The sequence below is a fragment of the Paramisgurnus dabryanus genome, chromosome 1, assembly GCF_030506205.2.
Source record: "Paramisgurnus dabryanus chromosome 1, PD_genome_1.1, whole genome shotgun sequence".
Classification (NCBI taxonomy): domain Eukaryota; kingdom Metazoa; phylum Chordata; class Actinopteri; order Cypriniformes; family Cobitidae; genus Paramisgurnus; species Paramisgurnus dabryanus.
In genome coordinates this window covers 34,473,714-34,487,949 of record NC_133337.1, presented here as the reverse complement: position 1 = coordinate 34,487,949, position 14,236 = coordinate 34,473,714, and the positions used below count along the sequence as shown (strand labels likewise).

The 14,236-nt window shown below is 41.5% G+C and overlaps 2 protein-coding genes across 3 annotated transcripts in view; one reads left to right on the top strand and one right to left on the bottom strand.

Moving 5' to 3' along the window:
- Nucleotides 1-10,103, top strand: part of LOC135749828 (uncharacterized) — a 98,442-nt gene extending 88,339 nt beyond the window's left edge. Inside the window, exons 14-16 of one of the 2 annotated variants that reach the window (XM_073816138.1) lie at nt 1,622-1,719; nt 5,268-5,337; nt 7,992-10,103. In XM_073816138.1, coding sequence (XP_073672239.1) covers nt 1,622-1,719; nt 5,268-5,337; nt 7,992-8,243 — 420 coding nt within the window. In that variant the 3' untranslated portion in view covers nt 8,244-10,103. The remainder of the gene's footprint in view (nt 1-1,621; nt 1,720-5,267; nt 5,338-7,991) is intronic. The other variant, XM_073816143.1, reaches the window with a different exon arrangement.
- Nucleotides 10,104-10,429: 326 nt separating this feature from the next.
- On the bottom strand, nt 10,430-12,698 carry ascl1a (achaete-scute family bHLH transcription factor 1a). The gene is made up of 2 exons (XM_065268558.2): nt 11,524-12,698; nt 10,430-11,419 (listed from the first exon to the last, which is right to left on the bottom strand). Exon 1 carries the CDS (start codon nt 12,131-12,133, stop codon nt 11,537-11,539), a length of 597 nt encoding a protein of 198 aa, XP_065124630.1. The 5' UTR covers nt 12,134-12,698; the 3' UTR covers nt 10,430-11,419; nt 11,524-11,536.
- Between the last annotated feature and the right edge of the window lie 1,538 nt (nt 12,699-14,236).

Genomic DNA, 14,236 nt, shown 5'->3' with positions numbered 1-14,236 from the left:
AGCATGTGACGATTTGAGGTGCTTTATTAGATCAGAATTACTTGCCACAGACGTGGAGAGACTTTTTCTTCATGGGCATAAGTTGCACATTACACAAACATTATTGCCTTTCACCTCAACAATGGAAAAGTAGTGCTTTATACTTCGTGTTTGCGATCGCTACCTTTGAGCTTGTTGTACTTGCCATCACCCTGTCGCCTGTGTTTTCGGAGTGATTGATGCGCGATGACCGGGCTGCCTGTCAGTGCTTTGAGATGGGGCACAGTCATCAGCAGCACCGCTGCTCGTTGAGATGAGAAAACGACGCGTATTTTCATGTCAGTCTACAAATGTCTCCAACGACGTCAGAAAAGATAGCTAGATTTGTCCTATAAAGTCGCTAAAGTGATAGAAAGTTGCTAAATCTAGCGACAAAGTGACAAAGTTGCTCAGACTTTTTTACACTGCTCGCTCGCTCAGACTCAGTCGGACTTTGCGAGTGGGCGTGCCTGTTTGTGAACTCTGCCTTTGGTTGGCTAACGTTGGAGACTAAGCCAATCACCATCAGCTATGTGGTTCTCCCACCCTCTCTAACACACAGACACACCAATCAGCATCAGTTATGTTTCTCCCAACACACACACACGAGAAAAACGGTGTTTGGCTGAGAGAGTGAGCATACGCGGGTGAAAATCACTACAGTTAGATCAATTTTAGTAACGCGCAGCATTGTAATGTCAGTAACGATAACGGCGTTATAACGGGATAAACAGTAATTTATTTGATTACTCGTTACTGAAAAAAATAACGCAGTTACTAACGCTAATTACTTATAACGCCGTTATTCCCATCACTGGTACTACCCCAGTGACGAAAAGGGTATCATTTAATACCTTTTTCTGACATTGTCTGTCCAATTCTCTAAAGCTCGGGATACACTGCACGATTATTGGCTGTCCCAGACGAAAGATTACTATCGTGAAACAATCGTCGCGATTTTTGCGATTGTGGCTCTTCATCGGTGGTCCTATGTCGTAAAATGAGAGAGGTTCAAAGACGGGCGTTTTCCCGGTCTTGCGTCCAAAGATAGCCTACGATAGTTTTCTAACAATGTCAGAAATTCAGCATGATCACCGCACAGTGTGTTTGCTGCTACGACCTGCGCGCCAGTATTTGTTTACCATGAGCGCATGCTGGTGACGTTGAGCAACGTGTGACGCTGCCGCCGAAGCTTCCGTGTCATCATCGTACAGTCTACATGCCTCTCGTACCCGAGTTTAAACGATACATGTCGCACAGTGTGTTAAGGTAATGATCTTATAGGAGGGCAAAAATCGTGCAGTGTATTCCGGGCTTAAACCCATTCTGAGTAAATATTGTTCCGAACACACCTCTGGGTTAAAAATTACTCAATGCTGGGTTGTGGTTAGGGTTAGGGTTAGGGTGGGTTGAAACAACTCAGCATTGGCTCATTTTAATCCCAGCTGGGTGTTCTGTCCAATATTTACCCAGAATGGGTTAAAACAACCAAGCAGAGAGAGTGCAGTCATCCCTTTGAGTGTTTCTTGATCTGCTTGACAATCATATTTATTTATTGGCTATTCCTCTCTGTTGATCACTATTAATCTCTATTTGTTCTCAGATTTTGGAGCTGGTTGATTTTAGAGTGACAGACGGCCTTACAGACCTGCGGCTGTTTGCGGTAGTAGCCAGTTTGGCCCAGAAAATAGCCACACTGGAGTAAGTCAACAAGTCAAGTGTTCAACACACACTCATACATGCTACACACAATAGCGTTGGAAGAGCAGTCACCGACCTTCCATAAATTAGACGCACAGCATATGAATGGTTACGTGTGGAGTTTAACGTCATTATGCAGATACTTTTATCCAAAGCGTACGTTATCCCTTACATATTCAAATTACGGCATCAGCACACCATCATCGCTCATCTTCCAGTCCACACACATCTCCACTTGGATATGTGATTCGATGGTGACCCAAGACAGCTTGGGCGGTCGTGTGTCGTCGTGAAGTCCATTACTGTGATGAGGGTTTGGGGGCATTTGGCTGTGATGCTACATTACAGCCCATATGCCAAAGATTCCCACACACAGGCCCTTTCATTCCCATTCACTTTTTTTGGGATCTTAACAGCTTCCACTCAACCCAGGGGCCTATTCTGGGTTTCCTGGGTTATGCGTGTGAGGGGATTCGGGGTCACGCCTCTCCGCTGATTTACGGCATTGCTCTTTGAGTGTGTGAGCGATGCTTTTTCCCTGAACTAGTGGACAAATGAAACAAATGAAAAGGAACAAGGGTGTTTCTTTGGGACGGACACAATCGGGACATTTATGCGCTCTAACCTTTTCTATCAACCTCTTCTGAACCCTGATATAGATTTGACCCCATTCATTAGCTGATATACACCCAGTCAGAACGTTCATTACATTACAGTGACATCTGAGGCGGGCACTCGTTGGCTGATCAAATGCAAACCAAAATGCCCAAAAGTAAATATTATAAAGCCGATACATTTAAATTTATTGTAAAGCCACCCTATTTATGCCTTAATGGCTGAACCTGCTATAATGTGATTGTCAAATGAACCCAAGCTTCTTAAAGAGTTTTTTTGCCGTTTTAGCCTACGATCAAACGTATAAAAAATATATTTGGGATTATGTTCATACTGTATATATACAATCCCAATACATCCCATCCCATATGTGTGCTTTTGCATATTAGAAGATGGGCTACATACTGGGTGGGCTGCATGTGTCCCGAATGGGCGCAAGTTTAGTAAATCTGTCTTTTAATTGGAATGATTCAACAACTTCAGCACCCATACAAAATGAAAAAGCAGAACAACCTCCGTCCCGTATCCCACCTCTTTCACGCATTTTCACGCCCTCTGACCTGGTCCGAGACATAAACACACTTACCGCCAAAACCTGCTTGTCAAAACAACTCCAGCCACCCAAACTTTAAGTGGGTCACCCGACCCCCTTATAAACTCCAACCATATCTAGCACACCCCCCTCTTAGTTAGGACCGCCAAACTTTGGCAATTTCGTAAGCGTGGGGTCTGCCTTGGGGGTGCTGAGGAGACCCTAACAAAAGAAATGGGTTAAAACTGCTATTATCCTATTTTCTGTCCCCGCCGCGCTATCCATTCCCCCGGCTATTATCCGTGGTGCAGTTGGGCTCTTTTTTTGCAAACCAAGTGCAATTAATGATCATTAGCTGGCCTGTCTTCTCCCATTCCCATCAAACCACCAAACCACAAGGCCAGGCGAACCAACCATTTTAGTGGGGTGGTGACTGTACTCTTCCCAGCATGCCCTCTGAACAGAGACGTTCGTTAACACTGGGATGACCAACACCGTGCCACACGCTAGACACTAAGGCACTGTCCCATCTGAATAGCTTGTGTATGCGAGTAATTATCCAAGTGCGTGCGTGTGCAATTGTGTATAGGTGCGTGTTGGTCAGCGAGTGCTCGAACCAGAGCGCGTCCCACAAACCCCCCCCCCCGAAACGGCTCTAGTTTTTCTATCCGTTATACTGGCGGGTTGGCCTTGGGTTCGTGATCATTGTTTTAGGGGACAGGGCATAATGAGCAACCACAATGGGCTCAGAACACTTTAGCATCACTGTTTCGACCCCCACCCGAAACAACGGCGCGCCACACGATTCGACCCCGCTAAAAAATTACCCGCCAAAATATGCCAACATGTACTATTTGTACAAAACCTATGCTAATGTGGTACAGCCTAATGGTTGTAATGGACCCATAAGGTCATGGGTTTAAACCCAAGAAACACAAATACAGAACATATACCTTCCAATGCGTCTACCAAATGCATAAATGTAAAATAACCTCAGGGTGCGGCAAATCCAAACATATTTTCCTCTTCCATTTCTGTTTCCATTACCCTTTAAATTGCACAAATTGACATTGCGAATTGAAAATACCGCCAATGGAAACACATCAATTTCGCCCATATATTTCCCATATATGGCAAAAAAGTTTTTCATGCAATTCGGAAAATTTGTATTTCGCAAAACTGCAATGGAAACAGTTTACTCGCATTTGCAAGCAAGTGACATCCTTTTTTATTTGAAAATAAAGAGTTATGTGGGTCAATGACGTGACGTTAATTATTTTGTGTCCGTATGGTTCAATTAAATTAAAAAGGGTTACATTTCAAAATATATTTGCATTTTACTTGCATACATTCTCTTTTTTGAGGATCAAGTCTAAAATTTCTGGTTTTATTACATTTTGATAGAATATTTGGGGGATAATTGCAAAAATGTCCATGTGGTGTAACCGGTCTGTGTCAGTTGGTGTAACTAGTATTTCTTTTATGAAAATATAAATATATTCTAATATATAAAAAATGTGGAATAAAATATAATCATCTAGTTTAGTGTATTATAATTTTGACTATACATTTTTACATAATTTGTCAAAGATTATTTAGAAAACATGGCTATTTTCAGCATATGTCAGGAAAATTATTATAAAAACGCAATAAAAGTTACATTTAGAAATAACTCATAAAAAATATTTTACAATTATTATTATTTTATTTTTTTTGATGATTACGCTTGCATGCCATCAAGGTGGATGATAAAATATTTAATATTTTTCATTCTTTAACACAATTGGCGGTTGCACCATTTGACATTTTCAGGTACATTCAGTCTTAACTTTCATAAAAATGGTGCAAATGTAATTTTTATTGCATAAAATGAACATAAATACACCATGTACATTGAGATAAACCTGATGCATGCTTTTAAAACAAGTTTTTAAAAGTTTTTTAAATTCTCATCTTTCTCGTCACTGACCCATGTACTAAAACATCCCAGAAACACCTCCATACGTGTCTGCTCCCAAGTATAAGAGGCATTCCCTGCCAATAATGTTTGGATAACACTCCAACATCTCTTTTGATTTAAAATAATCTACTATTACCTCCAAGAAGCACCTATACATTGCCAATCGTATGTATAAGGGTAATCTCCTTTGGTTATGTTTGGAATGGCTTATCGCGCGAGGAAAAACTATATTGTAGTCGAATATCATCGGTTAAAATGGAAACGTGTCATTTCGCAATAGACTCTTTTATCGACATTTCCAAAAAAAAAACGCTAAAGTTTTTCGCAAATCTGCAATGGAAACGCAGCTTGTGAGAGATACAGCATGGGGAGGAAAAGACATAAAAAAACATTAAAAGTGACATGCTTGTAGAAATGTCAGCCTTTTCTTTTCCTTTCCAGCGAGTTTATGCGCACCCTTATCAGCAAGATGGATTTCAAGTCTCTGGAGATGAAGCTTTACAAAGCCAAGGTTTGTTTTCAGTCAATGCTAATGATATTTGGTGGGAGGGATTGTGTAAGTAAGAATGTTTCTGCCATTTATTTTCATTGCGTTACCTGTTTTGCCATTTCTGAATCAGCTGTTTAAAATGCCAAAAGCATGCTGGCCTGCACCGCACATCTGGATACATGTTCAGTGGTTTTCTCCTGTTCTCTCATTTGATGAATTACATCTGCCATAATCCCTAAAAAATACACGGACATCTCTTATAAATTGCTTTCTGTTTACAGCATGCTTTCTGTTGCAGTCTATTATAAGCCTAATTTACATAAAAATGAGCCATGTTTGCTCTATTGATGATACTTAGTTATATACTCATTTAGCACTGTATAACTTGGATTGTTGGTGTTACCATAAACTAAATTCGTCATTGAACATCTGTCATGCAATTTCTCATCATTTTGCTATTCTGACCCCCTGCCTCTATTTCTCTCCCCCTCTCTCTTATCAAGCGCTAATTATAGTGAAATAGAGACCGCAAAACACTTTAAAGGCCAGCTCGAGTAAAACTAGCCGTTTCCGTCAAACGCCTTGCATGTTCATTGAGAAGTAAAAAAAAGAGAAATGGAGTTTTCTCTCATTTTCCCTTTAGCTTTCCCCCTCCCTCGTATTCATGGATTACAGCCTGTAATCTCATTAAAGTGGCCGGCAGTGTATGTCTAGTGCAGCGTGCTCTGTAATCAGCCAAAGACATGCTGCTCATCTCAGATAAAGCAGAGGTATAAGGTGGCCATTCAGTAGCAAGACCCAACCGGACCCATTGAACAGAAAGGGACGGCCACTGAAAAGGGCGGAGACTTAAAAGTTGATGGCAGAGGCTACGGAAACCGAGCCCTGCCCGGTCTTGGGGTTAGTTGGAGAGGGGTGGCTAATTACAGAGGGAGCCGGGCTCGAATTGTTATTGAGGGAGAGGAGAGCCGGCACTTTGCCAGGGGATTATGGGACGCACACACTCACTTTTAGTCATTACTTTGGATGCATTTAACTGTGCAAACAGGTGCGCTTACAGAAGAGTAGGAAAAGACTGCTGTAACTCGAGCCTCTAAAGGCACACGTGTGAATGAAGCGCGCGCATGTAAACACAGGTTATACCAACATCTATCATCTTTTGCGACGACTATCGAGTAGTGCACAATCTGGGCTTTGCTGTTGTGTACTTTGTCCATCGTAATCTAAATATAGTTTTGGTGAAGTCCATTATATTTGCTAAAGTATAACACAAAGCTATTTATATATGCAAAACCCTCTAAGTGCATCTGAGATTATCGGACTCCTATTGGATTCTGCCAACAAATCGGTATGATGTGATTAGGTGAATTTTTAAGCAAACTTATTTGATGAATGTATAGTTTGTGCTAAAGCATTCAGTTAATCTCATTTGTAGAAGCGTTGGTGGCGTTTAGAGGCTTTTGCAATTTGAACTCCTCAAATCATAACGTTTGCATTTATTTTAAAGGCGGGGTGCATGATTTTTGAAAATCACTTTGGAAAAGGAAGTCAGGCTGAGTACCAAAACACACTTGTAGCCAATCAGCAGTAATGGGCGTGTCTACTAACCGACATTGTTGTCTGGGTTGCGAGTGTGTAGGGCGGGTCTATCAAAAGAAGGTCCAGATTCTATTGGGGTAGGGGCGTGTTTGTTAAGGTGATTTCAAATGTCAACATTGGCTTTCAGAGATCATGCACCCCGCCTTTAAAAGCATTAATTTAAATCACTTATGGTTCAGGCATGTCCAACGCCCTTAAAGGTACAGTATGGGTTTTTAGTTGCATCTAGTGGTGAGATTGCAAATTGCAATCAACCTTAATTTCAAAACGCAGGACACACATGTCGTCTTCTGAGACAACGTAGGGCTGAAACACGCTCTGTAAAACAGTTTGTCAGTTTAATGCTATTGTAGAAACGTGGCGGTAAGCTCCATGTAAGGAGACCCGTGGTGTATGTAGATAAAAACGGTTCATTCTAAATAAAAATAAAAATAATACAGTACATTTTGTAAGGTCTTTATACACCACTGATAATATAGTTATGTATATCATATTGCATTTCTGTCAACAGATCTTGCTAAAAGTTACATATTGCGCCTTTAAAGGGACATTTTCCAGCTCCCCTAGAGTTAAACATTTGATTTTTACCATTTTGGAATCCATTAAGCCGATCTCCGGGTCTTGCGGTACAACTTTTAGCATAGCTTAGCATAATCCATTGAATCTAATTAGACCATTAGCATCGTGCTCAAAAATAACCAAAGAGTTTCAACATTTTTCATATTTAAAACTTGACTTTTCTGTAGTTACATCATGTACTAAGACCGACTGAAAATTTAAAGTTGTGATTTTCTAGGCTGATATAGCTAGGAACTATACTCTCATTCTGGCGTAATAATCAATGACTTTGCTGCCGTACAATGGCTGCAGGAGGCGGAATGATATTACGCAGCGCCTGAAAATAGTCCCCTTGGTAACTTTCAGTAGCAGAGGATTATTTTCAGTCACTGCATTAAAATTAAAAATTTTAACTCTAGGGGAGCTGGAAAATGAGCATATTTTTTAAAAAGGTGGAGTGTCACTTTAAGTGTCGCAAAGGATGAACTTTAACCTGAGTGTGCATGCTTGTTCCACAGCAATTGTTCATGTTCCTGCTGGAGGCGCAGACAGGGGGCACTGTGGTGCCACAGGGCTGCATAGATGGTAAGCATCTACTCGTGGAGCTCAAAGCCGGGGGCATCAGGCCAGAGGATGAGGCGTCGGTGAGAAGGGAGCTTCGCGGCCTTCGGTCCCTTGACCTTCTTGACTTCCTCGCTCACCTGCCTCTCTTCATCCTCATCCACAACTCGGTCATCGCCAATCCCTTTGACGACTCCAGCAACCTGTGAGGGCATCTACAAGAACAGATAATAATCAAGTGAAATTCACTAAAGTGTATGAGATATGTTAGCTTAGATAGAGATGATAGACCGAATACAATAAAAATACATTTATACTTGAATTGTTCTTCTGTTATAGAAGTCAGTGTCCAGCCTACCACAAGGTAATCTTAAATTATTGCTGGAAATGTATATTGATTATAAAATGAAACATCTATTAGTACCAGCTTGCTGTACTTTGTAAACCAATAACAACTACATCATTGGCCCTATAGCAGCCTCTGCCAAACATTAGTAATGTGCAGAAGAGTGCTGTCTGTGGTACTGAAATAATGTTTGCTTTTTGGTGCAGGCATTTTTCATGTAGGCTAAATCCTTTATTAACTGTAATTCAAAAATCCTATCATCACCGATGATAATCACCCACAAAACTTTGCAGAACTCAGTAGAGGAAAGGGAGCGGAAAAGCTTTGACAAGCACAGAAAGCACCGTCACATTCAGACATAACAAAAGTGTGCATTTGTATGAGAAAGAGGAGAGAGGGGAAAACTGAAAAGGATGGAGGTAGCGAGAAAAACAGAGACCGACCGGTCTCATTTAGCCTAAAGAAATGGCTGTGGTCCTCTGTTCGAGATTGGACAGTCATGAAAAGCTCTCTGGGCACTTATGAGGAAGTGAGTGCTGTCTAACAGTCTGCATCTTTAGCTTCAACAAAGTCCACTGAAAAAGTTGAGAGGCAAGGATGGCAGCACTTTCAAAAAGAATGAAAGGGACCTGGAGGGTGCGGATCACAAGAAGTCCACATGAATTTCAACAGAGGGAACATCAGAGGGCCCCAGATCACTAATCAGTGTGGGTTACATGCGGCCGCTCCTTTTCTATTCAGGCCTGCCATAATGAGGAGGCAACGGTCTGCCACAAAGGGATGGACACGCGGACGGGCACGAATGGCTTGCGCACAAAACTACACACACAGTGTTTAACCAATTGCATCACTCGTTGTTGTCCGGTTGGACGCAGTTCAGACTGCATGAATAGAGTGGAATTCTTCATTAAGTTTTTAGGGTACAAGCACACAACAGGTGAATGAAAAAGTTTGGACATGCATACTTCTTTCGGTCTGAACAAATTTGTTACGCGTCTAAAACCATCCTCGTGCGTCAAGAAATGCATAATTAAAGTACAATGTTGGTGAATTCATCAATTCCCGTTGAACAATCCTCGCACTACTTTCGTCTGGGACGTGTTTTTGTCAACTTTAACACCTGCCTCTCGTGTACAGCGCTTGCTTACAGACCTTGTGTTTTTAAAGGGCGAGTTGTTGAGTGCGCGCTGCTGTCAGAAAGGCACACGCGCCTTTCGCCGACTCCACTCGAGCGCCGCACGCGCGCACAGAGCCATTCAATTTATTACAGCAGGCACGCGCCCGCCCCGAGCACGCACGCTCTACCTGTCAAACACGACGACTTTAATTTGTTTTTAAAAGTTTGTGTTTACTAGAATAAAAACTAAGTTAATGAATAAATTCAATTTTCTACCGTATTGGCCTTTTTTAGAACTACTACTTATACTGTTATTATTAATAATTGACAAATAATAATAATACATTTAAGTTTTAAAGTGCATATATTGGTCCAGTATTTTGTCTCCTATTTTTTTGTTTTGTCTCTTAGTGTTTTGTTTTTTCCCTTATTTTAAGAGCTAGTCTTGGCTATTTGAATGGTCATGATAAAAACTTTTAGCTAGTCCACTTAAAAAATGCAAAGTATACTTAAGTAATAATTTTAGCATAGTGTATTGTATTATAGTAAATACTTGACTTTAAAATCTATACTTCAGTGTTTTCTGGTAGTGAATTGATAACTGTATTAAATAGTGTACTTTAATATTTATTATGGTATGGTTCCAAAATACTTAAATGTCTAGGAATTTTACTACAGCCTACTATAGTAAGTACTAAAGTGTATATATATATTTTTTGAGATAAAAAAATAAATAAATTGTGATGTATTTTTGTGGTGCAATATGTTTATTTTCCAAATGTGCTGTGTTTACCAAATTGGCATTCAGTATGAGCACAGGCAGAGAAAACTGTCCAGTATTCTGGTCACGTCTTCTCCTGCCTGACGACAGGCAAACTGCCTAGAGTTAGCAGGCTTATCACTTTTGTTGCTCTTGAAAAAAGAAAATCTATGAATCTTGATGCTTGGTTCTGCTGTTGTATAATGACTTTCAGGAGAATATGTCCCAAAATACATAAACTCTAAAAGACAACAGAAGTATTTTAGAAACTTTTATTATGAGACTAAAGTATAGAAAATATGGAGATAAGGCATTTTTTCTACATTTCTGAGAGAAGCAATCCCCAGCATTGTAAAGGCAAAGTTGAACAGGCAGTATGGAGACAAAAACACCGCCGTTGTGTTCCGTTTGGACAATAGCTGCATAACCTTTGATCACTATGAACTCCGAGTCATATTACAATTGCAATCATACTCCTATTAAATAAGACACGTCGGTGCTGAAATTTAAACTCTCGAGCATTAAACTCATCTAAAACCTCCACAACCGTAAAGGGAACTGCCAGCTGCGATGCATCTGAGACTATAAGTCTGAATAAGCCAGAGGTAATGAGCATTATACGGCAGGCTATACTGTAGATCAAAAAATATATATACATATTAAAATGAATGTGTACAAAACATCTATAAATCTCTTACATACATACAAAAATAGCTTAATATATTTAAAAAACAACATGTTTTATACAAATAGAACTTCATATAATAAAATACGCCACGTTGGAAGCATCTTAGAGTTACATGTGAGAGGGGTCTATAACAGGGCAAACCATCTCTGATGAGCATTAGCATATAGGTAAATTACAACATTTATATATTGCCGTCGTATATAAGCCACATATTTGTGGAAAGTCATTTTTTTATGGATTCATGGGCGAATGCGCTGGACGGGCCGGACTCCTGATCTGCCAGGGGCTGCGTCTTCCCTTCAAGTCCTTTGGCTCTTTGACACACGGGGCCGGTGGCTGCCGGTTTATACGGGCCATCTCTGGGTGAAGAGTGTGTCCGAACCGGACTGCAGCGCAAACGCAGTGCTTTGTGTTCTTGGAGGACGGGGTCATCCGAGTGCCTCCAAAGCGAGTGCTGCGATTTTTATTCGTTTTCTAAAAAGAGAAATTAGAGATTAATACGCATGCATAAACAACAACAACAACAACCATGTTACATGATAAAAAAACCCCACAAAATATCGATTTGCAAAGCATACCTTTCACAAATGTTCAAAACCAGTTGGTGAAGTCCAGAAGCTCTTGTTCCTCTGGACTCAGAGGGTCGTAGGAACCCTCATCCGAGGAATAAGATGACACTGGCGAACCGGCCATAGAGTTCATGTCATTCGAGTAGTTTTGGGAGATGGTGGGTGACAGGACGCCCGACTGGAAGGCTGCGCTCACCGCGTCATGCTCGTCCAAGAGCTGCTGGAGCGCACGGATGTACTCCACTGCCGAGCGCAGAGTCTCCACTTTGCTCATCTTCTTGTTGGCCGCGCCGTTGGGTACGTGCTCGCGGAGGGTGGCAAAGCCGTTGTTCACCAGTTTCACCCGGTTGCGTTCTCTCTCGTTCCGCCTGGCGACGGCATGCGGCTGCTGCTGGGGCAAACTGTACCCAAAGCCCGCGAAGTTAAGCCTTCTCTTGCATCGCAGCAGCTCTGGTGAAGACGAACGCTGCCTCTTTGCCTGTTTGGACGCGGATTTATTGCTGCACTGGCTGTCGGTCGGACTGAGTTGGATGCTCTGCGCGGATGCTGCGAAAAAGCAGGCAGGTGGCATGAACTGTTGCTGGTTTACGCTTATTTCCATTTTGGCAGTGATGTCCATTTCCCGCGAGAAGAAGAGGAAAGGTGCTACGCGACACAAAAGTTTTCTTTGGAGTGTCCAGTGGCCGTGCGTCTTGCTCGTGGCGTTCACGTGTGGCTTTATGCGCTCGCTCTCGCCGTTGTCAATGGACACTCGGTGCTGTGGACTCTCGACCTGCTCTAAGTTGTGAGATGGTAACAGCGCGCGGCCTTTTCAATACCCCGGCGGCCCGCCGTGCGGTCCCCCTGACCACGCCCCCTCGCGCCTCTTGCATTCACCTTGCGCTGAGATGCGGTTGCGTTGCGTACGCCAGACGCGTGCCGCTCCTGCCGCTGCTGAGTAAACAACTTCTTGTAAAGAATGACTAGAGGTGTTTTTTCGGTTATGACAAGTGTTTCTCGGAGGACCAAAACACATGCACAACCTTCGAGATTTAGCAAAGCCCGGGAACTTGCAAAGTTAAACAGCATCACATTTGTCGTAGTTTTAAACTTAATTAAATTGTTTAACAGTATGACGTTGTTCAAATTTCCTAAAATTAGAACAAATTATCATTCTTTACATTTATATATTCCATATAATTTTATGTGAGGACACCTTTTTTATATCCAAAATATATATATATACATATTTTTAATTCAACAAATAATTATACTAAAACATTGCTGAATAATAAAGACATTAACAAGCACATTGCTTTCACTGGACTCTGCACAGGCTGGGTCAGAGTCTTGGTGAAACACTTGTCAAGGGGTGGCACAAAAACGGCTGTTTTTAAGATTTGAACTGTCTGGCCCCCGTTATATTGTTAACACGTTACAGCCATATAATATTGCTCCATATAAGGAACCTTTGTCCAGCTAAGACGAATTTGGTCTCTCATTATTGGAAATCATCACAGTTGAAAAGGCGGAACGGATGGGTTATTTTGTGGACGCGCATTAAGACGCGCTTCTCCTCGTGATTAGTTACACTTTATTCACACTTTTCTCCTTACAGTAGACGTGACACGGTATATCTCTCGATTAATTTCGTCTCTTTCAAGGGGGATGATAATGGAGCATTGCTTTCACGAGGAGAACGCACCAATCCACTGGCCAAGTTTGTTTGAATGACTTCGCTCTTCGCGTGTGTGCGCGCAATGCGCGTGGAGTGGGGAGGGGTAATAAATTGTGTAATTTCTCTTAGTTGGCGGAGGCATTCAAGATCAGGCCAGCATTCAAGCACCCAGCCCCCTCCAACTTTCTTTTCTCCCCCCTCTCTCTCTCTTTCCCTCTCTCTCTTTTTTAGCTCAGCAAGAGCGTTTAGAAAAGAAGCGTGGGTTCTATTCACCCGGGCTGGGAGTCTCTGAAACATATCCACCATGCTCTGTCAGTGCATTTGCAGAGTCCAATTAGCGTTTTGTAAGCCTCTCTTTCTTTCCTGATACTTTAAGCTTAGGGAAGGTTCCACTCATTCCCGGGTGTAATAATTAATATGGCATCTGGGCGTCCGAACTTCTGTTAAAGCACAAACTCTGGAGAGATGCTGTAAAATAATAAAACAAAAACGCATACAAAGCCGTTTGTTTCATAAATCCGAGTTTGATATGCAGGATTATATTTCAATTTGTTAGCTGTTAAAACTACATTGTAACGTTGGTTTTTGTGAGGTCTACTCAAGTTGATTATTCAATGACTATTCATTGGTCTAGCAGGTGCGCGGAGTTTATGCACTAATATTTCAGAAAGCCCGTAATTTGAACTTTGGGACTGCATGGGAGCGTGTTGACCCGGACTGTGCTGTGTTACTGTGGTAATTACCCTAATTTTCGTATTCGCGAATAAACCTTACAATGCGTTGTTAACTGCGCACTTTCTCAACGAAAGTATACAATTTTGGTACATTCATTCTGAAAGAAAACAAAAGCGTATCCAGTATCATCCGCTGTTTAGCATTAAAACCATTACTAAACTCTTCAGTTTGCAGTTTATGTTTGGGCCTTATTCCAGTTAGTGGTGTTTTGTTGGTAACCCAACAAATGACCCTCATAATCCATTATAGTTTCCATAAAAGCAGTAGAATTTCTATTATAAGCATTAAATCCATTGGAATGTGATGTTTTCCATTTCCTTCTAGCCATAC

Bases quoted from the DNA above. Each gene is read 5' to 3' on its own strand.
- ascl1a (XM_065268558.2), bottom strand. From the start codon at position 12,133: ATGGACATCACTGCCAAAATGGAAATAAGCGTAAACCAGCAACAGTTC.